Raw genomic sequence first — 26700 nt, forward strand, 5'->3', positions numbered from 1 at the left:
TGATTGTATCTCATAAATTATATAAAGTGCAGTATACTCACTCCGAGTAATTCGGAATCCGGCTCCTCAAAAGTGGTTGGTAACTTAGAAATACTTCCAAAAAGGCAGCAGAAAATACTTGTTGTAACAAACAAATATTTATTAAAACATATTAAAAAAGCTCTTCTTTTGTCTCTACGCGTTTCAACGACTAAATCGTCTTTTTCAAGAGCAGTAAAAACAATTGGAAGTGCTGCCTTGTAGTATTACAGGTGTATTTATACAGATAATCAATGTTCCTGTTCCGGTGAAAAACACCGGAATAGGACTCACAAATAAAACATTTTATTTTTATCCCCATCCGATTGTGTTTGAGAGTAATGCAATTTTTGTGTGCTTAAGCTATTTCGCTCAAAATCTCAATAATTTACCAGATCGGGTCGGTATAAACAAATTAAAAGTTATTTGACCAATCACAGTGAAGTAATGTGGTAGTTCCCTTTCGATGGACTCTCTGCTCTTGATAAACACGATTTAGTCATTGAAACACGTAGAGCCAAAAGAAGAGCTTTTTTATTACGTTTTAATAAATATTTGTTTGTTACAACAAGTATTTTCTGCTGCCTTTTTGGAAGTATTTCTAAGTTACCAACCACTTTTGAGGAGCCGGATTCCGAATTACTCGGAGTGAGTATACTGCACTTTATATAATTTATGAGATACAATCACCTGCAGTGTAATTTCCATTGTCTGCACATACTAAAGCACAATATGGGAAAATCAGGATATAGATTCTTATGAAGAGGCTGAACTCTGAAATTTTCGGAGTAAGTATACTGCACATTATTTTGTTGTTAACTCCTGCGAATCACAAGCCAAGTTTCTTTCTTCAGTGTGCACTACAACACACAGAAGGATCCAAGACCAGCGCCTCTATATACATTTTCCATAACATGACACTGAGCCTTACTAATGTCATATTCCTATGTACTTATGTACCTTTAAGATGGTTTCTCCTCCGACACATCTACCTTTAAAAGGATGTTCATTCCTCTTCTTCTTTGCTTGCTAATTAGTGTGTATTCAGTGCATCTGGCGCTCACTGCTCACTGAGCCAATTTTTCTTACTCTAAATCCAAACCTATTTTTATACGGATTCCTCCCTGCTTCGTGGGACACTTCGCTACTGAGGATAACCTTTTCATCTAGAATTGAATTAAGCTTTATTCATCATCATTTGTGGTAACTTATTTGCAACTACTATCAAATGCTAACTTGTGTTAAGTTTACTTTCAGTTTCCTTTGCTATTCAAACCACTGCTTCCTACAGTCTTATACGATTTCACGGAGACACCTCCAACCTGTGTTGACGTCATGAGCCTCGCTTCCAACTCTACTCATTGCTGCAACTTACACAGTAACTCACAGAAGCAGCAAGTCATTCCATCTGATACAGGTACTCTGCATTTCCTTCGTATAAAGTGAATCAAGTGCTAACTGTATAATTCTATATGCTCATATTCATCTATATTTGGGACAATACTTTGAAACTGAATTAACACCATAATTTGGTAGCAAGGACTAAGTGTTTGCTTATGTTTATCATTTCTAAATACTAACTGATTCCAAAGTATATTCTACGAACTCTAAGAATACTTTTGTTACAGATTGCTATAAGTAAAGATTCATATTCACTCTATAATTATCCTGATATAATCAAGTCTCTTCCTCTACAAATTGTAGTTATACCCAGCTTGTGCTGATTACGTTTAACTTCACTAGAGACTAAATGCTTCTCTTTTTCAAAATTCAATTCTTCAATATTGAACTAAACAACTTGAGAAGCTACAAACCCATAACTAACCTCTAATTAAAGTGGTTAAAGCCTTACAACTAACTATATACTGTCTGATCACATGAGTTTAGCAGGTAAATGTAACATGACACTAAGCCTTAGTAACTATATACTGTCTGATCACATGAAGTTAGCATGTAATGTAACATGACACTGAGCCTTACTAACTATATACTGTCTGGATCACATAAGGTTAACATGTAATGTAACATGACACTGAGCCTTACTAACTATATACTGTCTGATCACATGAGGTTAGCATTTAATGTAACATGACATTGAGCCTTACAAACTAAATACTGTCTGATCACATGATGTTAGTAGGTAAATGTAACATGACACTGAGCCTTACTAACTATATACTGTCTAATCACATGAGGTTAGCATTTAATGTAACATGACATTGAGCCTTACAAACTAAATACTGTCTGATCACATGATGTTAGTAGGTAAATGTAACATGACACTGAGCCTTACAAACTAAATACTGTCTGATCACATGATGTTAGTAGGTAAATGTAACATGACACTGAGCCTTACTAACTATATACTGTCTGATCACATGAGGTTAGCATTTAATGTAACATGACATTGAGCCTTACAAACTAAATACTGTCTGATCACATGATGTTAGTAGGTAAATGTAACATGACACTGAGTGTGACAGTGGGGACATAGAGACTGAAACACTTCCTCTTGTACTGTACAAGATACAAACTCTTAAGGGACAAATACTTCCCAAAAATAATGAAAGAAATAACAGACTTCCCACAGATGTCGGAACAAGAAAGACTATGTGTACTCTTAGGAGAAAACAATAAAGCTACAAGGATAGTAGCAAGATATGTAGCAGACTGTCACATGACCAGAACCCCCAATCAGATTATATGAACTATCATATTTACCCACTATACTCCTACTTTATAAATTGTTATTGATCTGTTTTATTGTAACATATTACTTTGGCAACACATGTAATAATGTCATGCTAATAAAGTATACTTGACTTGATAGAGCCTTACTAACTATATACTGTCTGATCATATGAGGTTAGCATGTAATGTAACATGACACTGAGTATAACTAACTATATACTGTCTGATCACATGAGGTTAGCATGTAATGTAACATGACACTGAGTATAACTAACTATATACTGTCTGATCACATGAGGTTAGCAAGTAAATGTAACATGACACTGAGCCTTCCTTACTATATAGTATCTGATGATCACATGAGATTAGCATGTAATGGAACATGCACTTCAACAAATGATACCAAGAGAATGAAGGAAATTTGATAAGTAAACTGGAAAGTTGTTTAATATTGTATGTTCTACCTAAATCATGAAAGGGTTTCGTGTCCCTTTAACCAAGTCCATCTCAGACATCTCAAATATATAGGCGTTCTGTATTAGTCTGATGGGTGTTTCATGGGAGTAACTTGTATATTTATGGGGAAATATCACTGTGAGCTTCTTATATTCAGAGCACTGCCCTCCATCTTGAATGCACCATTTCAGCCGTATGAGTCTCGCCTGCTTTTCAGTGGTGATATTTTCCAGAGTGAGAAATCTAGTGAATATACAGTGAAACTTACATAGGCATCGTCACTCATCGGCACAGATTCCACTCATTCTTTTTTTAATCTCTTTTTCTCTCTCGCAAGTTAAACTACAAGGCAGATCACATGTGGTGTGTAATAAATAATGAGACTAAAATCAGTTTCTTACCATCCAGTACAAATGTATTTTATTTATACAGCAACTCGATAATACAAATATCTTTTAGTAACACATTTTTTACATTTGAGATTTATCACAAATAAATCATTTCATGTGTAAATGGCAAAATATATAAACCTCTTGTATGTCAGTTAGTATCCCTGAGGCAGTTAAGGAGTTAACAGCTATCTACCCAGACATTACATAACAAGGGGTCCATTGTCCCCTAGTACCAAGCTTATAAGGTATTTATGTATTTTGTCATGTTTATTTACAGTGTAATTTGGGTCATACATTGGGAAATAATAATAATTATTAACACAATAGTAATTTCTGTGTTGTTCCCAATGGTCAGTGAGCCACAGCCTCACAATGAGAGTGATATTCTGAGCTGAAATGTTACTTCATACTGTAGGTACTGCTACTAATTCTCTAAACTGTCTGCTTAGGGGATGAACCTGCACAGTGGAAATATTAGGGGGTGGGATGCTATGCAAATATTCCTTCCTGTAGCAAACCCAGAGGTGCCTGAGTGTAACCAGCGCTGAGCAAGGAGAGAGAGATACAGGGGCTTTACAAAAATATGTAAGATGAGGTCCCCACATGCCTGGAATCTGCTGGGGATTTTAATGGTTTCTTTCAAATAAGAACATTTCCTAAACACATGTTTAGCAAAGTGTAAGAGTGGCTAACAGTGCACATTGTGTTTATGATGCCCACTTCCCTGCAGCTTAGTTCAGAAAATGACATTTTTTTCCCACTGCCACCAGAAAGACTGGAGTGTATCTTGTGGAATTCAAAACACTGACCCTGCAACCTGGTATCCAGTTTTTGCTTAATCAGTACAGGAGCTCATTCATAGCTGTCTGTCCCTATCTGTCTTTAGGGGAAGAGATTAGATATACATACACCAAAGGCTTTTCAAGTTGTGTATGCCTGGTTAGCAAAACAGGGCAATTGTTGCTATGAAAATGGCAGGTGAAATGATTATAAAACATTAATGGTACACACAAATCATTCACAATGCAGCATTTTTTGTTTATAAATATTGTGCATGTATAAAAATAACAGGGAATGCAGGAGTCAGACAGCTCAGGCAAATTTGTGTCAGTGGTCAGTAGGATTTGTACAAGGAGACCACTGGCTCCCCCAGCATAATAGATGCCCCCCCCCCCCATGCCCTCACAGCTGTGATTGTCACTCGGTTTTCCCACCTCTTCCCTGTATAGAATTCCCTCAGCCCCACCCACAGATCTACCAGACACACTCATATATCTCCCAGACACGCCCACAGATCTCCCAGGCACACCCACAGAACAACAAATCCTGCTTATAGACTGCCTGGTTCTGCTGACTTCTCCCCTATAAGTAAATCATTAAGGACAACCCAAAAGGATTACTTCCAGCTTCTGTTAAGGGTTTGATTAAAACCCTTCTGCTTAAGTTAACATTTCTGTGCGGTGTTCTGTCTCCCTGCGTGAATCATTCCTCCTGATAATGGAAATACTGTAGTGGAGACATTACCTAGTAGCAAGAGAGGGCTCTATAACTGGATCAGGTGGCATCAAGAGACCCGGGCGACATTTGACAAGGGTGGCACATAGGGATGGGGTTGATCAGCTGGGTATCAGCACACTCTCATGTGAAATATAAGTCTGCTTAATAAGCTTTGAAACAGCTGACTATGGATGAGTTTAGGTTGTAGTGGATGGAGAGTTGGGGAGTTGGTTTCATTCTTGGACCCAGGAAGTGCAATGATTCAACCAGCCCTGTCAGTAGCTATATAAATATTAATATGAAGAGTAACTGTAAGTTTAACCAGTACCTGAGTGTCACCTATCTCTGCCTATCTATAGGGGAGAACTGATAGCCTACCGGGGCATCCTCATACTACCAGTACATAATTCATATAATTCACCAGTACATAATTATATAGGGACAGTGGACCAACCCAGGGGGCAACTGTGCTCTTGCTCCAGTAGTCTTGGCCTCTACTCTGTTATGTACTCTAATTAGTTTCCTACTCAAAACACAGATGGTGGAATCATTGTAAACTATTCTAAGTCCTTTCCTCTTAGTCTGGCCCCTATTTACAGTGGGGCTAAGTTCATAAGAAATTAATCAGGACGTGAAATCCTGTGTGTTTAGGTCCACACAAGTCTACAGTGTAGCCCATCAATACTGGCAAAGTAGCTAAACGAAACTCGCTATTGTAGTGAAATAATATTCACACTTATGGCAAGCTTCAGAGATAACACACAGCAGCCAAACATGGAAAAAAAACTGTTGGTTAGCAAACATAAAAAATGATCCCACAATCTATAAATTACAATTACCGATATTTTACTACTCCCCAGTATAAAAGTTAATTTGGCAGCATGTACAAAACAGTTAGTGACAAATTTGTGACAATGTAAAGAGGCAGCACCTCATCCTCAGACCTACAGATTGCTGGCACAGCCCAGGTAAATTGGGTTTCACAGAGAGTTCTGTTCCCACCTCTCCCACAGAGGATACATTAACTAAAAGCAGAAGTGGTTCATCAGTGTTGAGTCTTGGTCCTGTCCTGGGATAATTTTTGGTTATCTTACATTCTACATAAATATAAATAGTCTTTTTGTTGTTGTTTTCAACAGAGTGTCTCAGCTGTCATTTTCTTTCCATCCGCGAGCGTTCTTTCCAAACTTGTACACTAATCTGCGACCATCCACACGCTCCAATATATCCCTTTTGTAGTAGTATCTAGAATAAAGACACAAGTAGACAGACGATGAGAACAGATAGGAAGGTTTTCCCATCCTTTCTTTTGATATATCACGTTAAGTTAGTGTTGACTTAAGTAAAACAAAAGATCTAATTAAACAATATATTCTTCAATAATATTGTTTTCTGGGTTTTTTTTATTAAATGTTACATCTTCTCACATATTTTATGAATATTTTATAATATATGGCACTTAATATAGTTTTGAAGGGCAGACAGCTGCTTGAAATATAATAGCAAATTCTGACTGCTTAGAGGCAAACTGAAACAGATCATATCAGGCGCATATATATAAGTAGCATATGTGTAATTTATGTAAAAAAAAAAAAAAGGAAATGTATAAAAGAGGCATTTAATACAAGCAACTCATCTTTGGTATTAAATGTATCAAACATCTGAACTAATAAAAAAAAATAATCTTATACCACAAATGGACCAGCTGGTTATACGTGCATTACATGGACCTTAAACCATGAGTAAGAACATTTACATTATAACAAATCTCAGTGAGAGTAGACTCACTTCGGCATAGAAAGTCTCTGAATAGGATGCTGGCTTGGAAATATTGTACCACAGACATGAGTGGCAGCCTTGTACATTGGTAAACTTTACCCATATTGTGTGCACTGCAAATTAGATTCACCATGGTGGCATCTGAGAAACTTTATCCTGCTAGTAGCAGAGAGGTAATTGTGACACTGAGTAGTAATGTGCCAGCAATGACTTAGTCATGAAATAGCTACCCCATGTTTTGTATTGTGGTCTACTGCCCTCAAACTATTTGCTTACAGTTATCTGTTTATATAATTTAGCTGGTAAATTATTCTATCACCTCCCCCATGACAGACAAACAGAATAGTTGATAATCTGCTCACGGTGTATGGTAAAGTTCATGTTACCTCATTGCCCGGCTTAGTTTCTCATATGTCATGCTGTTGTTATTTTTCTTCTTCCCCCAGAGCTGGGCAACTGCCTCTGATTTTAGGAACCGGAAAACCCCCTCAGATTGATTCTCCCATTTTATCAGTCCTGGGTTCTTCTCTGGTGTCAACAGGATGTCCCGGATAAACTCCCACAAGTGTGTCCCCCTGGGATCTAAGCAGAAACAAGACCAATCAAAAGATAAGCGCTTCTTACTTTCCATTAACACAAAATTATAGCAGATTCAGCAAATTCAAAACTATATGATCACCATGCTTGTATTACTTGGTTAGGATTCTGTATACTACGTACAGCACAAGCCATAATTTTGGACAGATCTACCCATAAAAGTGTTTTTCTTTATTATTAATTATTTCCACATTTTAAGAATAATAGTAAAGTCATAACTATAAAATAACATAAATTAAATCATACAGTGAGCAGAAATTGTTAAATGAGTCAAAACTATATTTTTCAAGACAATTGCATGAGACCAATTACGTACCAGAGTTCCACAGGTTCTAAACTCTTTCGTTCTTTCTATCAACCTTATTGATTTGGTTTAGGTTTTTTGTTTCGTAATTTGTATTATATGTAATTTAGTCTCATCCTATCCACTTCTCTCTCACCAGATATGGTTAATTTCAAATTATTTTTATTATCCAATAGGATGGCTTTTTAAGAAATATTTAGGTACACAGGTAATGTGGGAGTATCCTATGACTATGGAGTTTAACCGAAATGCATCACGAACTGCCCACTGTGTTGGAGCGTTTGGGTGTTTCTCTGAAGACCCCCACAACCTCATCCCCATGCTTCACTGTAAAACTGCATCTAGTCATCTATTCACCTTTTCTCTGCCTAATAAAAATATGGAGGATGGAACCAAAGTCTTTAACATAAGGTTTTATCAGACAAAAGGACAGAACTCCATGGTTCTGGTGTCTACTGCCAGTGTTGTTAATCAAGTCTACTATTATTTGTTAACTTCAGTAGTGGTTTTTTTGAAGTGGGTCTACAATTAAGTTTTGGTTTACACATTTTCCTTTGAACAGCAGCATTTTTTGGTCTCTAATCTTTGGTGATGTTCATTGCCAATTTCTGTCCAGTGAATTAACTCTCGGTTTTCTTGAGAACTTGTGACATCATAGCACTTAATTATTGAACTTCAACATACTCCACCTCCAAACTTTCTAAATGAAAATATCTTCGTGGGGTGCATTTCAAATATATATATATATATATTTTTTTTATAAAATAAAATTTTAATTTTGTAAAGAAATTCAAAGGCATAAATGACATAAAACTCCCTAATGAATCATTGTCTACAAAATTAATTTCAGGCATTTCAGCACAAGGTTTAACATCTTTATGATCATGAGAAGCATACTATTAGTCTGGTGTGCAGAAACTCTGGTACTGTACATCTTAGGATATATAAGTACAGTTAATAGGACATGAGTGTATAGGTTAGTTATGGAACAAGAATACTTTGTGCTCTGGGATTAGCACAGGTAAGTCTCAGGATAAGGACATTTGTTGTTTTTACATGGTTAATATAGATGTGTTTATTTCTATAAATTAAGACCATAGGAAGCCAGTTGTAAAGGATTTCCCTACACGAGCACAACTAAGCCTTTTGCAATAACTGAGCTGCTAATAAATTATAAGGAAATACTTCTGTCTGGTAGGGAACTCGAGGACTTGACACAGGAAACTGTTTTCTTTTTGTGAAATGCAAAGATTTCTGCCATAAATGTGTAAATACATCACTGACAGGGGAGGTAGCTGCTGTATATGTGTAATTACATCACTGACAGGGCAGGTTGCTGCTGTATATGTGTAATTACATCACTGACAGGGCAGACTGCTGCTGTATATGTGTAATTACATCACTGACAGGGCAGACTGCTGTTGTATATCTGTAATTACATCACTGACAGGGCAGACTGCTGCTGTATATGTGTAATTACATCACTGACAGGGCAGACTGCTGCTGTATATCTGTAATTACATCACTGACAGGGCAGGTAGCTGCTGTATATGTGTAATTACATCACTGACAGGGCAGGTTGCTGCTGTATATGTGTAATTACATCACTGACAGGGCAGACTGCTGCTGTATATGTGTAATTACATCACTGACAGGGCAGACTGCTGTTGTATATCTGTAATTACATCACTGACAGGGCAGACTGCTGCTGTATATGTGTAATTACATCACTGACAGGACAGGTTCCTGCTGTATATGTGTAATTACATCACTCAGGGCAGGTTCCTTGCTGTATATGTGTAATTACATCACTGAAAGGACAGGTTGCTGCTGTATATGTGTAATTACATCACTGTCAGGGCAGGTTCCTGCTGTATATGTGTAATTACATCACTGACAGGGCAGGTTCCTGCTGTATATGTGTAATTACATCACTGACAGGGCAGACTGCTGCTGTATATGTGTAATTACATCACTGACAGGGCAGGTTCCTGCTGTATATGTGTAATTACATCACTGACAGGGCAGGTTCCTGCTGTATATGTGTAAATACATGATATACAGCTGGTGTGTGATGTATGCCTGTTGTGTGATGTATGCCTGTTGTGTGATATACGCCTGTTGTGTTATATAAACCCGTTGTGTTCTATAAACCTGTTGTGTGAAAAAGAGTGTGAATCCAGGGAAATGTGAAATAGACTGTAGGGTTATGTTTTTTTTTCCCTTTATGAGCTAATGTGACTAATGATTCACTGTGTTCTTTATTTGCTTTCTCGGGATCAATAGAACAATCACAAAATGTGATAAAAATTTCAGTTAGTTAGAGAATTAACAGAGGTTGTGCCCCATTATTAAGGGATTTCTTGGTACTTTGCCTGACAGGGGCGTGGGAGGAGAATGCCCATAATTAGATCACTGAGGGTGCCCAGTAATTAGAGATAACTCAGGTAATTATGTTTGTTGCTACAAGGACTTCATATTGCAGGTGCAATAACGCACACTCAGATAAGCACTTCAGCGTCTAACTGGCAGTTTAACAATCACTCACTGTGTTTCTTTGCACTGGGTTTCTGGGGATGGTCGTGAGATTTCTTCATGTCGGATTCTGTATAGGCTGAAATACAAAACACGTATTGTTTTCTTATAGCATCAGCTGTGCCAGGTGTGGCGTAACAGAAACCATCATATAGAGAACAAACAAAAGGGTCATTTAAGGTCTAGCGTTTAACCCCTTCACAACTCAATCTGACTGAATATAGATCTTGTAGCTTTCTGTCTTTGTTTGTATGTGTAGTTAGATGGCCACTCTTCTGGGAAAGACTTTGGGCCAGATTACGAGTGGAGCGCAAAATAGCGCTTTCGCGAGCGAGGTATTTGCGCTGTACTCATAATACCAGCACACACAAATGTGCGCTGGTATTAGAAGTGAAGCACAATGCGAAAGCGACCTCGCATTCGCATTGCATGGAAGCTTTGCACTCATGAGAACACGCTTCCATAGGCTCCAATGGGAGACTTGTTCTGATGTCGATAGACATGGCACAGAACCTAGCGCAGCGAAGGGGGTAAGTTGCGCAGCATTGTGCAGTAAACTTTAAATATATATATATATGTATAAACATGTATAAACACATAAATATATATCAAAAAGATATAGACTAGTTGGTCCAAGGTTGACTTTTAGCAATACAAAGTATATCCAATCAGGTAAATGTGCCATTCAAAAATATATTAGGTGCAGACCCATAGTTTAATTTGTATATTTTATACGGTAAAGACAAAGTACTAGATACCTAGTGAGTCTCAATATGCTCACTTAAAAGACAGGGAAATATGGCACTTAAATTCAAATTCATAATTTATTACAAAATTAGAAAGTCAATAGAGTAGATACTATAAAATTCCCGGCATCAAGAAACATATATACATATAAATATATATGTATATATTCATATTCATATCTATTTACTGGGAACATAGTTCCCATAGACCGCAATGTAAAGGCTCTTTTACAATGCCGTTTTTTTAACACCTGCTCACTTTAACCACTTATAACTGCTTTGTGCAGTTATTTAAAAAATAAATAAATAATGCTGCTACTATTTTTTTTTTTAAGGAACCTTACACTTTATTTTGTTTTGGGGCAAATTGGAGGACATTTTTTTCATTAACCAGAGATCTATTGTGTATAATATGTTCTAAGTATTTGTAAATAGATATTCTTATATATATCTGTATATAGCTATATCTATATATTATCGTGTGTGTGTATGTGTGTGTATGTATATGTATATATAGGTATATATATATTGTACATAAATACCATCAGATAATAGTAGAAATATGTATTTATGAATAAATAGAGCATATTCTGCAATGTGAAGAACATTGAAATGTGAAATACGATCATTTCATGTCGAGTTAGCGCACTTGGTTAAACGCAATCTGATTTGCGTGTAAGTATGTTTTTTTTTCCATTTCTCTATGGGGGAATACATTAACGATTTTGAGATATTCTAAGTTCAACTTTTTGTGTGCGTCGGGTTAACGTTTTACTTTGCACCTGTAATAGGAGCGCTGCCTATGCACGCAAAAAGCTTCTGTGTTGGGAAGTTAAAGGGACACTGAACCCAATTTTTTTCTTTCATGATTCAGATGGAGCATGCAATTTTAAGCAACTTTCTAATTTACTCCTATTATCAATTTTTCTTCATTCTCTTGCTATCTTTATTTGAAAAGCAAGAATGAAAGTTTAGAAGCCGGCCCATTTTCGTTTCACAACCTGGGTTGTTCTTTCTGATTGGTGGATAAATTCACCCACCAATAAACAAGTGCTGTCCAGTGTCTGAACCAAAAATTGTCTGGCTGCTTAGCTTAGATGCCTTTTTTTTCAAATAAAGATAGCAAGAGAACGAAGAAAAATTGATAATAGGAGTAAATTAGAAAGTTGCTTAAAATTGCTGCTCTATTTGAAACATGAAAGAAAAATTTTGGGTTCAGTATCTCTTTAAAGCGTGAGTGGGGGTCCTAATTTGCACTTTATTTGTAATCTAACCCTACATCAGCAACATTTCAGAAATACACTACTGGGCACTATCTGCTGATTGGTGGCAACACACATATGCATTTTTATCATTGGCTCACCAGATGTGTTCAGCTAATAATGTTTTCCTTTGCTATATCTTTGCAGGAGTTAAACACATAGTTACATGCAAGCAACAATACAATAGCTTAATCTTTGCAGGAGTTAAACACATAGTTACATGCAAGCAACAATACAATAGCTTAATGTTGTAACCCATTACAGCAGTGTAGAATATATAGGAGCGCCACAAAAAGGCTAAGGAATATCACAGGACTAATACTGTTATTAAGATCAGATTGGTATCAGATAGACCAGCTGAAGGATAATTCTTTACAATCAGTAAGTATAAAAAGACAATAATTTATTAAACTTCATACATACCAACCAATTAGGTTGTGGAAATGCTAGATAAAACTAAAAAATGCCAATACACTATAAGAACCTGTACACTCGATTCTATATCATACACAAGATAAAAGATTTGTTGGGTAATGGATTCTTAATCAAATGTACCAGGAACTATGAGAAAGTGACCACTTTGTCCTGGTCAGTAGATAACATTGCCTAGATGTATAATGTCCTGACCGATTCTATCAAGTCTATTATGGAGCTCTTATTCTAAAATGCGACACAGAATGAAATGAAGTAATTGAGTTACATCAAGGAGAATACATAGGTAAAAAGAAAAACCAAAATTTAAAAGGAGTGATATCCAAACTCGTGATAACAAGCCAGTGCCAAAAGCTGTGCTAATTGAACAATACCGGTATGTTCTAATTAGAAAAATAATATAATATGGAAAAATAATTAAACCAAAAATTTGTGTTCACCATTTTTTAACACAAATTTTTGGTTTAATTATTTTTCCATATTATATTATTTTTCTAATTAGAACATACCGGTATTGTTCAATTAGCACAGCTTTTGGCACTGGCTTGTTATCACGAGTTTGGATATCACTCCTTTTAAATTTTGGTTTTTCTTTTTACCTATGTATTCTCCTTGATGTAACTCAATTACTTCATTTAATTCTGTGTCGCATTTTAGAATAAGAGCTCCATAATAGACTTGATAGAATCGGTCAGGACATTATACATCTAGGCAATGTTATCTACTGACCAGGACAAAGTGGTCACTTTCTCATAGTTCCTGGTACATTTGATTAAGAATCCATTACCCAACAAATCTTTTATCTTGTGTATGATATAGAATCGAGTGTACAGGTTCTTATAGTGTATTGGCATTTTTTAGTTTTATCTAGCATTTCCACAACCTAATTGGTTGGTATGTATGAATTTTAATTATTGTCTTTTTATACTTACTGATTGTAAAGAATTATCCTTCAGCTGGTCTATCTGATACGAATCTGATCTTAATAACAGTATTAGTCCTGTGATATTCCTTAGCCTTTTTGTGGCGCTCCTATATATTCTACACTGTATCTATCTACCAGATCTATTAGGGGATCTTCTTTATAGTGCAGCAGGTATATTATTCACATCCTAGGCGCTGTAAACTTAACTTTCGTTGTTAATAACTCATTAGAGCACTTTTGTGTCCCGTTAACACAATAATATTGTGTATCTGGCCCTGACTCTATAAAGTTTGGAAATCTAGATGTGTTTTTCCAACACTCGCAGGAACAACCCTCGTGGAATTCTGTGAGGTCCGAGATGTCCCCTGTACAAATAATGAGAGCTCTCTGCTAGGTGAAAGGAGAGGGGGAAACTGGCGTGTTTTAAAACGTGCATATTACGCTTAATACAAAACAAATTACGCTGTTTTCAGTGCACTGTACATTAAATTTGCTGTCATTTTCATATGCATAGGTTTAATTAGTGTTTTGAGTACTTTGGTTTATCTATCTGTCTGTCTGCCATCTATCTATCTAAATGTTTGTCTGTCTGCCATCTATCTATCTATATGTTTGTCTGTCTGTCATCAATTTATCTATCTATCTATATGTTTGTCTGTCATCAATATATCTATCTATCTATATGTTTGTCTGTCTATCATCTATCTATCTATATGTTTTGTCTGTCATCAATTTATCTATCTATCTATATGTTTGTCTGTCATCAATATATCTATCTATCTATCTATCTATCTATATGTTTGTCTGTCTATCATCTATCTATCTATATGTTTTGTCTGTCATCAATTTATCTATCTATCTATCTGGTTGTCTGTCATCAATCTATCTCTGTCTGTCTATCATCTATCGATATCTATCTATCAATCAATCTGTCTATATCAATAGCAACAAAGTCACAGTTTCAGTGTAAATAAGCTGGTGAGAGATTCATTTGAGTTAAAAAGTTCAATTTATTGAATACATCATATAAAAACAAAAAAAGGCACAGCAGACAGGCACTGCAGCTGACACGTTTCCTGCCTCAAGGGCACTTCATCAGTGCTGAAAAATAAGTGTTACTAACAGCTGTTAAATCACAGAAGGAGGTGGTCATTCTATCCAATCACAATACAGAGTATTTTAACAAATTAACCTATTCACAACCTCCACCAAAATGAACACATGAGTACACATAGACATAGATACACACATACATAGTTCACTTAACAAGCTATAAAAACATTTTAAAAAAAAGTATAACTAGAATATAGGATCTTACATGCTAGAAATGTTTTGGATTTATACTCTCAAAACTGGATTCCCTTTAGGGATTAATAAGATAAATGATGTTAAGCTTTTCATTGACAGAAGCTAGATGGTGTTATAATATGAGTTATGTAAGCAGTATTGTATATTGTACTTTGAGATATTCTCTCAAAAAATATGGGTTTCGTTAGTTGTGACAATTTTGCAGAGATAATTTCAATGTGTTAGCATTTTATGGTATTAATTTGCATTTATCTTTTATACATATTAACAAGATGTCGTTCACTTGGTTTATTTGTTTCTGCAATTTGTGTCACCTAATGTTGATGATTCTCTAACTTTGCTCTCTATATTATGATATTGAGTATAAGCTTATTTGCATGCAAGATCCTATATTTGAGTTATACGTTTTTTAAAAGTGTTTTTATAGCTTGTTAAGTGAACTATGTATATATGTCTATGTGTACTCATGTGTTCATTTTGGTGGAGGTTGTGAATAGGTTAATTTGTTAAAATACTCACTCTGTATTGTGATTGGATAGAATGACCACCTCCTTCTGTGATTTAACAGCTGTTAGTAACATTTATTTTTCAGCACTGATGAAGTGCCCTTGAGGCAGGAAACGCGTCAGCTGCAGTACCTGTCTGTGCTTTTTTCGTTTTTATATGATGTATTCAATAAATTGAACTTTTTAACTCAAAGGAATCTCTCACCAGCTTATTTACACTGAAACCGTGACTTTGTTGCTATTTGTATCTATTCTCATTATCCAGCGGTCTCAGTGAAACAGCCTATGCCGGTTTGACTTTGTCGGCATCAGAACAAGGCTACACGCTGCATGTGAGTTTGGTGTTACATGCTACTAACAGTAGGAAGCGGTCGCTGTTCATGGATGGAGGTCACCATTTGGAAAAGGATTTTCCCTTAAAGACTCCAACAGTACCGTGGTCTGTGTGGTAAGCCTCTTTTCTCCAACTACTATATATTTTGGGAAAATTATTGTGAATATTTCACCTGCCCTGTGAAAACTACAATATTGGGACTGAGTTGTAATCACGGGGAAAGCTATTTAAAGCTATTACATACGTTCAGTCTATGATATTGTTGGGTTTCGTATATCTGTCTATATCTATCTATCTATCTATCTATCTATCTCTGTCTATCATCTATCATCTATATATATATCTGTCTGTCTATCTATCATATATCTATCTATCTCTGTCTATCATATCTCTCTCTCTCTCTCTCTCTCTCTCTCTCTCTCCCTATCTCTATCTGTCTTTTCATGTTTATTACTGATTGTAAAGTTATAGCTTCTGTGTAATATAGATCTGGGAAAGGTACAAATAGCTAAAAATGTAACACAACATAACTAACGTTGCTGTTAAGTAAGTAAACAGATCAAACACTTACCCATCGTGTAGTGACCGGGGGACACCATGGACAGGTCACTTCTACAGAAGGATTTACTGGTGTATATGTCTGGAACACAAGACGCATTGTAAACTAAAGGGTATCAGTGAGATGACAACCTACAGGCTGTGAGTATAACTTACCTTCATAGCTGTGCTCCTGCAAATACTGCTCATCCTTCCATGGAGTGATTGAGGTGGGATCTGCAAGAGGTCAAAAATATAACAGCTGTAGGGAATCACCAAGAACCCACAGATCTGATAGGTTGGTGCAATGCTGAGTCTGTTCCCCATAGATTACACATGTTATGGCTGATGCTCACCTGCTTGCTCAGTTTTAATAACGACATTTAACGATGGAAACATCTGGCTCCCGCACTGACCTGCCAGAAACAGTGACAATCAGAACCAATTAAACTGCAGAAGCTCAGTATCCTACACACCTGCCTGACTTCCCTACCTGTACACCAGGAATAATCACTTATCTGCCTGACTTCCCTACCTGTACACCAGGAATAATCACTTACCTGCCTGACTTCCCTACCTGTACACCAGGAATAATCACTTACCTGCCTGACTTCCCTACCTGTACACCAGGAATAATCACTTACCTGCCTGACTTCCCTACCTTTACACCAGGAATAATCACTTACCTGCCTGACTTCCCTACCTGTACACAAGGAATAATCACTTACCTGCCTGACTTCCCTACCTGTACACCAGGAATAATCACTTACCTGCCTGACACAGTAACCCTAGAGAATGATGTATTTAATACTGAGCAGTACATTACCCCCTAGCATAGGGAGAGTACAAAGTTGTGTTTACAGTTTGGCACAGGGGCAGGGTGGATACAAATCAATGTTTGTTTGTTTGTTTTTAATGATTTTTTTATTTTTTTATTTAAATCAGTTTTTTTTATTTAAATAGAATTTAATAAATTAAAACGTTTTTTTTTTTTTGAGTAAAAATCCAAATAAAGATAGCTTTCTATTTTAGATTGTGATCCAAATGTTATTAATTCTGAAATAAGTATTTGTTTTTAATTATGTTGCATGAGGCTGTATATTTATGGCTTTAATATATATATATATATATATATATTTATTTTTGGTCAATTAATTCCATTAAAGCACTCACAATGTCCTGCTCTCCTAGAGATTTCTGTAGGATAATTTTTGAAATTGTAAATTTGTTTCTCCAGAAATAACATGCCTTTTCTTCACAGCAATAAAGTTCTAAAATAAATATACAAAGTTGAGGGGAAAAGGGGGTATAATTTTTTTTTCTTATGATTCAGATAGAATATACAATTTTCCAGTTTACTTCTATTATCAAAATTGTTCATTCTCTTAGTATCCTTCATTGAAGGAGCAGCAATGCGCTAGTGGGAGCTATCTTTTCGGATATGGAGAGTCTACAACGTCATTCAAATACTAGTGGGAATATTACTCCTGGCCAGCAGGAGGAGGCAAAGAGCACCACAGCAAAGCTGTTAAGTGTCACTCCCCTACCCATAATCCCCAGTAATTTGACCGAAGGGAAATGGAAAAAGAATAACACAAAGGTGTAGAGGTGCCTGAGCTTTAGTCAAAAATAACTGTATTAATAAAGGGTAGGGTCGTGTAGTCTCCATATCCAGAAAGAAAGACATTTTTTCAGGTAAGCATACATTTTGCTTTCTTTCCTAAGATATGGAGAGTCCACAAAGTCATTCAATTACTAGTGGGAACCAATACCCAAGCTAGAGGACACAGAATAAACAGGGAGGGAGAACAAGACAGGCAGACCTAAACAGAAGGCACCACCACTTGAAGAACCTTTCTCCCAAAAGAGGCCTCAGCCGAGGCAAAAGTATCAAATTTGGAAAAAGTATACAGAGAGGACCAAGTTGCAGCCTTGCAAAGCTGTTCCACAGAAGCTTCATCTTTGAAAGTCCAAGAAGAGGAGACAGTCCTAGTGGAATGAGCTGTAATTCTCTCAGGAGGCTGCTTTCCAGCAGTCTCATAAGCAAAACGAATCATACTTCTCAACCAGAGGGAAAGAGAAGTAGAAGTAGCCTTCTGACCCTTATGCTTTCCTAAGAAACAAACAAACAGGGCAGAAGACTAGCAAAAATCCTTAGTCACCTGTAGGTAGAATTTTAGAGCAAGCACAACATCCAAGTTGTGCAACAGACGTTCTTTATGAGAAGAAGGATTAGGACAGAGAGAAGGAACAACAATTTCTTGATTAATATTTCTATTCGAAACCACTTTAGGAAGAAACCCCAATTTAGTACGAAGAACCGCCTTATCTGCATGAAAGATAAGGTAAGGCGAATCACACTGCAAAGCCAAGAGTTCTGACACTCTCAGAGCAGAAGAGATAGCAATAAGAAACAAAACCTTCCAAGATAGCAACTTAATATCTATGGAATGCATTTACTCAAATGGAGCCTGCTGCAAAACTTTAAGAACAAGATTAAGGTTTAAACACAGGCCTGATTCTGACCAGGGCCTGACAAAATCTTGGCTCCCAGTCTAATAACTTGCATGTTAGCATCAGAAATAAAGGAATTGGCTAGTTTGAGAGCCGTAATCCTATCTTGTATCTCCTCCAACGGAGTCTCTACTAAAATTGATTCAGACAAGGCATCGCACCAATAAGATGCTGCACTTGCTACTGTGGCAATACAATCTGCAGGTTGCCATTGAAGACCTTTATGAACTTATATCTTCTTCAAATAAGCTTCCAGCTTTTTGTTCATGAGATCCTTAAAGGAGCAGCTATCCTCTATAGGAATTGTAGTTCTCTTAGCCAGAGTAGAAATAGACCCTTCTACTTTAGGCACCGTGCGCCAAGAATCTTTAATGGAGTCAGTAACAGGAAACATCTTTTTAAATACACGAGATGGGGAGAAAAGAATCCCTGGCTTCTCCCATTCCTGTGAAATAATCTCCGTCACACGGTCTGGGACAGGAAAAACTTTCACAGAGGAAGGAACATCATAGTATTTATTAAGTTTACTAGACTTCCTAGAGTTGACAACGACAGAAGTATCAGTCGTCCAAAGTAGTCAATACCTCCTTTAACAGTACACAAAGGTGTTCAAGCTTAAATCTGAAGTTTACTTCTTCAGTATCAGATGAAGGAATAATACTGTCCGTATCTGAGATTTCACCCTCAGAGGCTTACTGGCCTATCCTCCTCATCAGACTTATGAGGGAGGGCAACCTGCGTAGCAGTAGGTGGAACACACACCTTACTATCTGAATGTCTAATTTTCCTCTTGCATTTTCCCATCCTAGGAAAAGCAGATAATGCCTCAGATACCACAGAAGATACCTGTGCAGCAAAATCTGAGTAAATAAGCTCCTCCAGGAGGCTGAGAGGAGCTGCAGGGCACTGTATGTGATGCCATAGTGGCTTGGGAGGTTTTAGGAGAAAGCTGTGGCATTGCCTGAACAGCATCATCTTGTAAGACATTGGGCTCAGAAGGCAACAATGTGTCTTTAAATTGAAGTATTCTAGCTAATCATGCAGCACAGAATTGTATAGGCAAAACAATTTGTGTCTCTAGGCATAACAAGCATTTGTCCAAAAACACAGAGTCTTGGTCCATGTACATAATACTAAATAAAAAATTCCCTAAGTTGTAGAATTTTTTTTAAATACACTGTCACTTTAAGAATTTTTAATAAAATGATTTGGCTGCCAGAAGTCTGTAAAACGATCGTATAGTAGATCGACACTGAAGAGACTGAAATTCTATGATGCCGCTCCGTGAATATCCAACTGCAGAGAAAAGTCAGATGACCGGCAGAGAGAGGAAACAACGCAGCAAGTAAAAGGTGCGCATTTCCCTCTGCCTACAACATAAGATGCAAGTAGCTGCAGCTGGTTGCAAAATCAAGCAGATTGTCAGTTAGCCTGTTCTAGCTAAGCAAGCAAAGAAAACCAACTGCCAAATTTTAAGTTTATACATAAATCTCTGTATAAAACATAAGCCACACACATACTAATAAAGTATTTCAACAAAATTAGCCCAAAGAGGAAAAAACGGCCCAATAAAGGGAAGATTAACCCCTAGGGGCCGATTTAACAATGCCTGGCGGACATGATACGCTGCAGCGTATCACATCCGCCATACATCGCTGAATGAGGATAGCATACGCTGTCGGCATTCAGCATTGCACAAGCAGTTCTAGTGAACTGCTTGTACAATGCCGCCCCCTGCAGATTCGCGGCCAATCATCCACTAGCAGGGGGTGTCAATCAGCTCGATCATACACGATTGGGCGGATTGCTGTACGCTGCCTCAGAGGCGGCGTATGAGTTAAGGAGCAGCGGTCTTGAGACAGCTAATTCTTAACTCCTGTTTCAGGTGAGCCTGAAGGCTTGTGCGGAAACAAGGGGAACAGGGGCCATTCGGCCCTTGTTAAATCAACCCCCTAGTCTCAACATACATAATGTGCCTGCCCACTGCCAAAGAAAATCCTGTATAAAGGATTTTAAAAATGTCCCCATCTACTGCATATGACATATTTTTCTGAAGTGCAAGTCTCCAAGACCTAGAAGACAAAAGCACTTACCTGCAGTCTAGCTGTCCGGCAGGAAGACAGCGCACAAGGCCTGAAAGGACACATACTCCTTACAGATACCTGTAGAAAAAGAAAGAACAGAGTAACCAACTCTGGCTTACTGTACCATGGGGTTTCCATGTGTTAGGAAACAAAGCAAGGACTACCTCACAACTTCCTAACTGCTTAAAAGCCCCCACTACTCTACTGAAGAGATTGACGTGGACTCAGCTAAACCCAAATCCTTGTTTGCAGGGAAAAGTACCCGAAAAAGAAATTCATTTCTTCAGACACCAATCTTCACCTCCTCCATTGACAGAGGCAAAGAGAATGACTGGGGATTATGGGTAGAAGAATGAGACTTAACAGCTTTGCTGTGGTTCTCTTTGCCTCCTCCTGCTGGTCAGGAGTGATATTCCCACTAGTAATTGAATGACATTGTGGACTCTCCATATCTTAGGAAATAAAATAAAAGTGATACCTTTAGTGGTACTGTTTTAGTTTAAATAAAGAATTTAATTATTATCATTAAAGTAATAATTATTTTTCTTTAGTTAAATAAAACTATTAAACTGTTATTAATAAGGTAATGATTATAATTCTCATTCCAATAAAATACAGCTGAAAAGTTGATCAAATATAAATGATCAATAAACTGGAGATAGAGATAGTTCACCTCCTGATAATTTCATAATTATCTATGTATTTTTATAGGTAAAATGTAACTAAATCAGTAATTTTCTGATATAACTGTAAAAATAATCTGAAAGTTTATTATTCTAAAAACTAAAGCTTTATGTAGAAAACCATGATCTGAATCAAGTTTTACTGACTAGGGATTTAAATTGAGGCTTTCTGACTATTGATTTAAATTAAGGCTTTCTGACTATTGATTTAAATTAAGGCTTACTGACAAGTGATTAAAATTGAGGCTTACTAACTAGTGATTTAAATCGAGGCTTACTGACTAGTGATTTAAATCGAGGCTTACTGACTAGTGATTTAAATTGAGACTTATTGTCTAATGATTTAAATTGAGGCTTACTAACTAGTGATTTAAATTGAGGCTTACTGACTAGTGATTTAAATTGAGGCTATAGGGCATATTTATCAAGCTCTGTATGGCTCACCGGAAACAGAAGTTATGAAGCATCAGTTTCAAGACCGCTGCTCCATAACCTGTCCGCCTGCTCTGACGCGGTGGACAGAAATCAACCCGAACAAATACGATCGGGTTGATAGACACCACCTGCTAGTGGCCGATTGGCCGCGAATCTGCAGCGGGCGGCATTGTACAAGCAGTTCACAAGAACTGCTGGTGCAATGATAAATGCCGAAAGTGTATACTGCCTGCATTTATCGATGTGCAGCGGACATGATCCGCTACTTCGGATCATGTCCGCTCGCACCATAATAAATAGGCCCCTTATTGTCTATTGATTTAAATTAAAGTTTACTGACTAGTGATTTAAATCGAGGCTTACTGACTAGTGATTTAAATTGAGGCTTACTAACTAGTGATTTAAATCGAGGCTTACTGAATAGTGATTTAAATTGAGGCTTACTGACTAGTGATTTAAATCGAGGCTTACTGACTAGTGATTTAAATCGAGGCTTACTGACTAGTGATTTAAATTGAGGCTTACTGACAAGTGACTTAAATTGAGGCTTACTAACTAGTAATTTAAATCGAGGCTTACTGACTAGTGATTTAAATCAGGTTTTACTGACTAGTGATTTAAATCTAGGCTTACTGACTAGTGATTTAATTTGAGGCTTACTGACTAGTGATTTAAATTGAGGCTTACTGATTTGTGATTTAAATTGAGGCTTACTAACTAGTGTTTTGAATCGAGGCTTACTGACTAGTGATTTAAATCTAGGCTTACTGACTAGTGATTTAATTTGATGCTTACTGACTAATGATTTAAATTGAGGCTTACTGATAAGTGATTTAAATTGAGGCTTACTAACTAGTGATTTAAATCGAGGCTTACTTACTAGTGATTTAAATTGAAGTTTACTGACTAATGATTTAAATCAAAGCTTACTGACTAGTGATTTAAATTGAGGCTTACAGACTAGTGATTTCCATCAAAGCTTACTGACTAGTGATTTAAATAGAGGTTTACAGACTAGTGATTTAAATCAAGGTTTACTGACTTGTGATTTAAATCGAGGTTTACTGACTTGTGATATAAATCTAGTTTTACTGACTAGTGATTTAATTTGTGTTTAAAAACAATTTGATTTTAATAAAATCCACCCTGTAAAGGGGGCTCCTGATTTGGACATGAACGTATTTATTGCTGGATATTTGTGACAAGGAGCAGTACTCCTGGCTTACTAACTAGTGATTTAAATCAAGGCTTACTGACTTGTGATTTAAATTGAGGTTTACTGACTTGTGATTTAAATCGAGTTTTATTGTCTAGTGATTTAAATTGAGGCTTACTGACTAGTGATTTAAATCGAGGTTTACTGACTAGTGATTTAAATCAATGCTTACTAACTAGTGATTTAAATCGAGGTTCACTGACAAGTTATTTAAATTGAAGCTTACTAACTAGTGATTTAAATTGAGGCTTACTAACTAGTGATTTAAATCGAGGTTTACTGACTTGTGATTTAAATTGAGGTTTACTGACTAGTGATTTAAATTGAGGCTTACTAACTAGTGATTTAAATCGAGGCTTACTAACTAGTAAATTAAATTGAGGTTTACTGACTAGTGATTTAAATCAAGGTTTACTGACTTGTGATTTCAATCGAGGTTTACTGACTTGTGATTTAAATCGAGGTTTACTGACTTGTGATATAAATCTAGTTTTACTGACTAGTGATTTAATTTGTGTTTAAAAACAATTTGATTTTAATAAAATATTAAATAGAATGGATGCATTGTACCTGGCAGCAATACAAACACAATACAAACACATCTTGAGTACCCACCATGCCACTTGAGGCTCTGCACATTTGAATACAAGATGTGCCCAGCTGGCCCAGCTGCCTGGGTAAAGTCCTGCAGTGTCATACTGCACAGGCGTTCTCCCGTGATGTCAAACTCCTGGAACGGTATACAGTTGGCATCCAATTGGTTGGTATCTACCAGTTGTTGCAGCCATTCCCATACGTGGAATTTGTTCCAATACTGAGGGTGCATCTCGTGCCACTGACTGGAGAAGAAACCTGTGGCCAATTACATAGTGCACAAATTGTGTGTTTATATAATACATTATGTGTATCATCTATATAATGTACAGATTAGCCACCTATAATATCATATTAGCACTGGTGTGTACCTATAGTATATCATATTAGCACTGGTGTGTACCTGTAGTATATATAATATCACACTAACACCAGTGTGTACCTATAGTGTATATAATATCACACTAACACTGGTGCGTACCTATAGTGTATATAATATCACACTAACACTGGTGTGTACCTATAATGTATATAATATCACACTAACACTGGTGTGTACCTATAGTGTATATAATATCACACTAACACTGGTGTGTACCTATAGTGTATATAATATCACACTAACACTGGTGTGTACCTATAGTGTATATAATATCACACTAACACTGGTGTTTCACTTTAGTGTATATAATATCACACTAACACCGGTGTGTACCTATAGTATATATAATATCATATTAGCACTGGTGTGTACCTATAGTGTATATATAATATCACACTAGCACTGGTGTGTACCAATAGTATATATAATATCACACTAACTGCTAAATTACGAGTTTTGGGGTAAGCTGAAAAAGCAGCGTTAACAGGTCCTAACGCTGCTTTTTCACTACCGCTGCTATTACGAGTCTTGCAGGTATAGGGGCACCACACACTTCTTTGGCCTTACCGCAAACCTACTTACGTAGACTTCGTAAACCCTTTTTTCTTTGGGACTTCCATAGCGCCGGTATTACGAGTCTGTCCTGGGAGGCCAAAAAGTGATCGGTACACCCTCTACCGCCAAGATCCGTAACGCATTCTAAAGTCAGTAGTTATGAGTTTTACACTTCAACGCTGTAGCATAAAATTCATAACTAAAGTGCTAAAAAGTACACTAACACCCATAAACTACCTATTAACCCCTAAACTGAGGTCCTCCTGCATCGCAAACACTATAATAAAAATTTTAACCCCTAATCTGCCGCTCCGGACATCGCCGCCACTATAATAAACATATTAACCCCTAAACTGCCGCACTCTCGCCTCTCAAACACTAGTTAAATATTATTAACCCCTAATCTGCCGCCCCTAACATCGCCGCCACCTACATTATAAAAATTAACCCCTAATCTGCCGTCCCCAACGTCGCTGCCACTATATTAAATGTATTAACCCCTAAATCTAAGTCTAACCCTAACACCCCCTAACTTAAATATAATTTAAATAAATCTAAAGAAAATTACTATAATTAACTAAATTAGTCCTATTTAAAACTAAATACTTACCTATAAAATAAATCCTAAGCTAGCTACAATATAACTAATAGTTACATTGTAGCTAGCTTAGGGTTTATTTTTATTTTACAGGCAAGTTTGTATTTATTTTAACTAGGTAGAATAGTTATTAAATAGTTAGTGTAACGTAGGTTAGGTTTTATTTTACAGGTCAATTTGTATTTATTTTAGCTAGGTAGTTATTAAATAGTTACTAACACCTAACACTACACTACAATTAAATAAATTAACTAAATTAAATAAATTAAATTAAATTAGCTAAATCACAAAAAATAAAACACTAAATTACAGAAAATAAAAAAACAAATTACAGATCTTTAAACTAATTACACCTAATCTAATAGCCCTATCAAAATAAAAAAGCCCCCCCAAAATAAAAAAAACCCTAGCCTAAACTAAACTATCAATAGCCCTTAAAAGGGCCTTTTGCGGGGCATTGCCCCAAAGTAATCAGCTCTTTTACCTGTAAAAAAAAAAATAGCTAAATCACAAAAAAACAACACTAAATTACAGAAAATAAAAAACAAATTACAGATCTTTAAACTAATTACACCTAATCTAATAGCCCTATCAAAATAAAGAAAGCCCCCCAAAATAAAAAAAACCCTAGCCTAAACTAAACTATCAATAGCCCTTAAAAGGGCCTTTTGCGGGGCATTGCCCCAAAGTAATCAGCTCTTTTACCTGTAAAAAAAAAATACAAACAAACCCCCCAACAGTAAAACACACCACCCACACAACCAACCCCCCAAATAAAATACTAACTAAAAAAACCTAAGCTCCCCATTGCCCTGAAAAGGGCATTTGGATGGGCATTGCCCTTAAAAGGGCATTTATCTCTATTGCAGCACAAAGCCCTAACCTAAAAAATAAACCCACCCAATATACCCTTAAAAAACCTAACACTAACCCCCTGAAGAATGACTTACTGTTCTGAAGACCGGACATCCATCCTCAAGGAAGCGGCAGAAGTCTACATCCAACTAGGCCGAAGTCCTCAACGAAGCCGGGATGAAGTCTTCATCCAAGCCGGGTGAAGTGGTCCTCCAGACGGGCAGAAGTCTTCATCCAGACGGCATCTTCTATCTTCATCCATCCGACGCGGAGCGGGTCCATCTTCAAGACATCTGACGCGGAGCATCCTCTTCATCCGGAGTCTTCTTACTGAATGAAGGTTCCTTTAAATGACGTCATCCAAGATGGCGTCCCTTAGATTCCGATTGGCTGATAGAATTCTATCAGCCAATCGGAATTAAGGTAGAAAAAATTCTATTGGCTGAAACAATGCCCATCCAAATG

At 36.8% G+C, this 26700-nt stretch overlaps 1 protein-coding gene across 1 annotated transcript in view; it reads right to left on the reverse strand.

Annotated features, from left to right (window-relative positions):
* Window positions 1-3558: 3558 nt before the first annotated feature.
* The window catches only part of EHF (ETS homologous factor), a 150889-nt gene continuing 127747 nt past the window's right edge, over window positions 3559-26700 (reverse strand). The window contains exons 3-9 of the mRNA XM_053720530.1: window positions 23867-24103; window positions 16676-16735; window positions 16497-16556; window positions 16354-16422; window positions 10283-10348; window positions 7220-7415; window positions 3559-6299 (exon numbers count right to left, since the gene is read on the reverse strand). Coding sequence (XP_053576505.1) covers window positions 6200-6299; window positions 7220-7415; window positions 10283-10348; window positions 16354-16422; window positions 16497-16556; window positions 16676-16735; window positions 23867-24103 — 788 coding nt within the window. The 3' untranslated portion in view covers window positions 3559-6199. The remainder of the gene's footprint in view (window positions 6300-7219; window positions 7416-10282; window positions 10349-16353; window positions 16423-16496; window positions 16557-16675; window positions 16736-23866; window positions 24104-26700) is intronic.

This window comes from Bombina bombina, chromosome 7 (assembly GCF_027579735.1).
Source record: "Bombina bombina isolate aBomBom1 chromosome 7, aBomBom1.pri, whole genome shotgun sequence".
In the NCBI taxonomy this organism is placed as follows: Eukaryota; Metazoa; Chordata; class Amphibia; order Anura; family Bombinatoridae; genus Bombina; species Bombina bombina.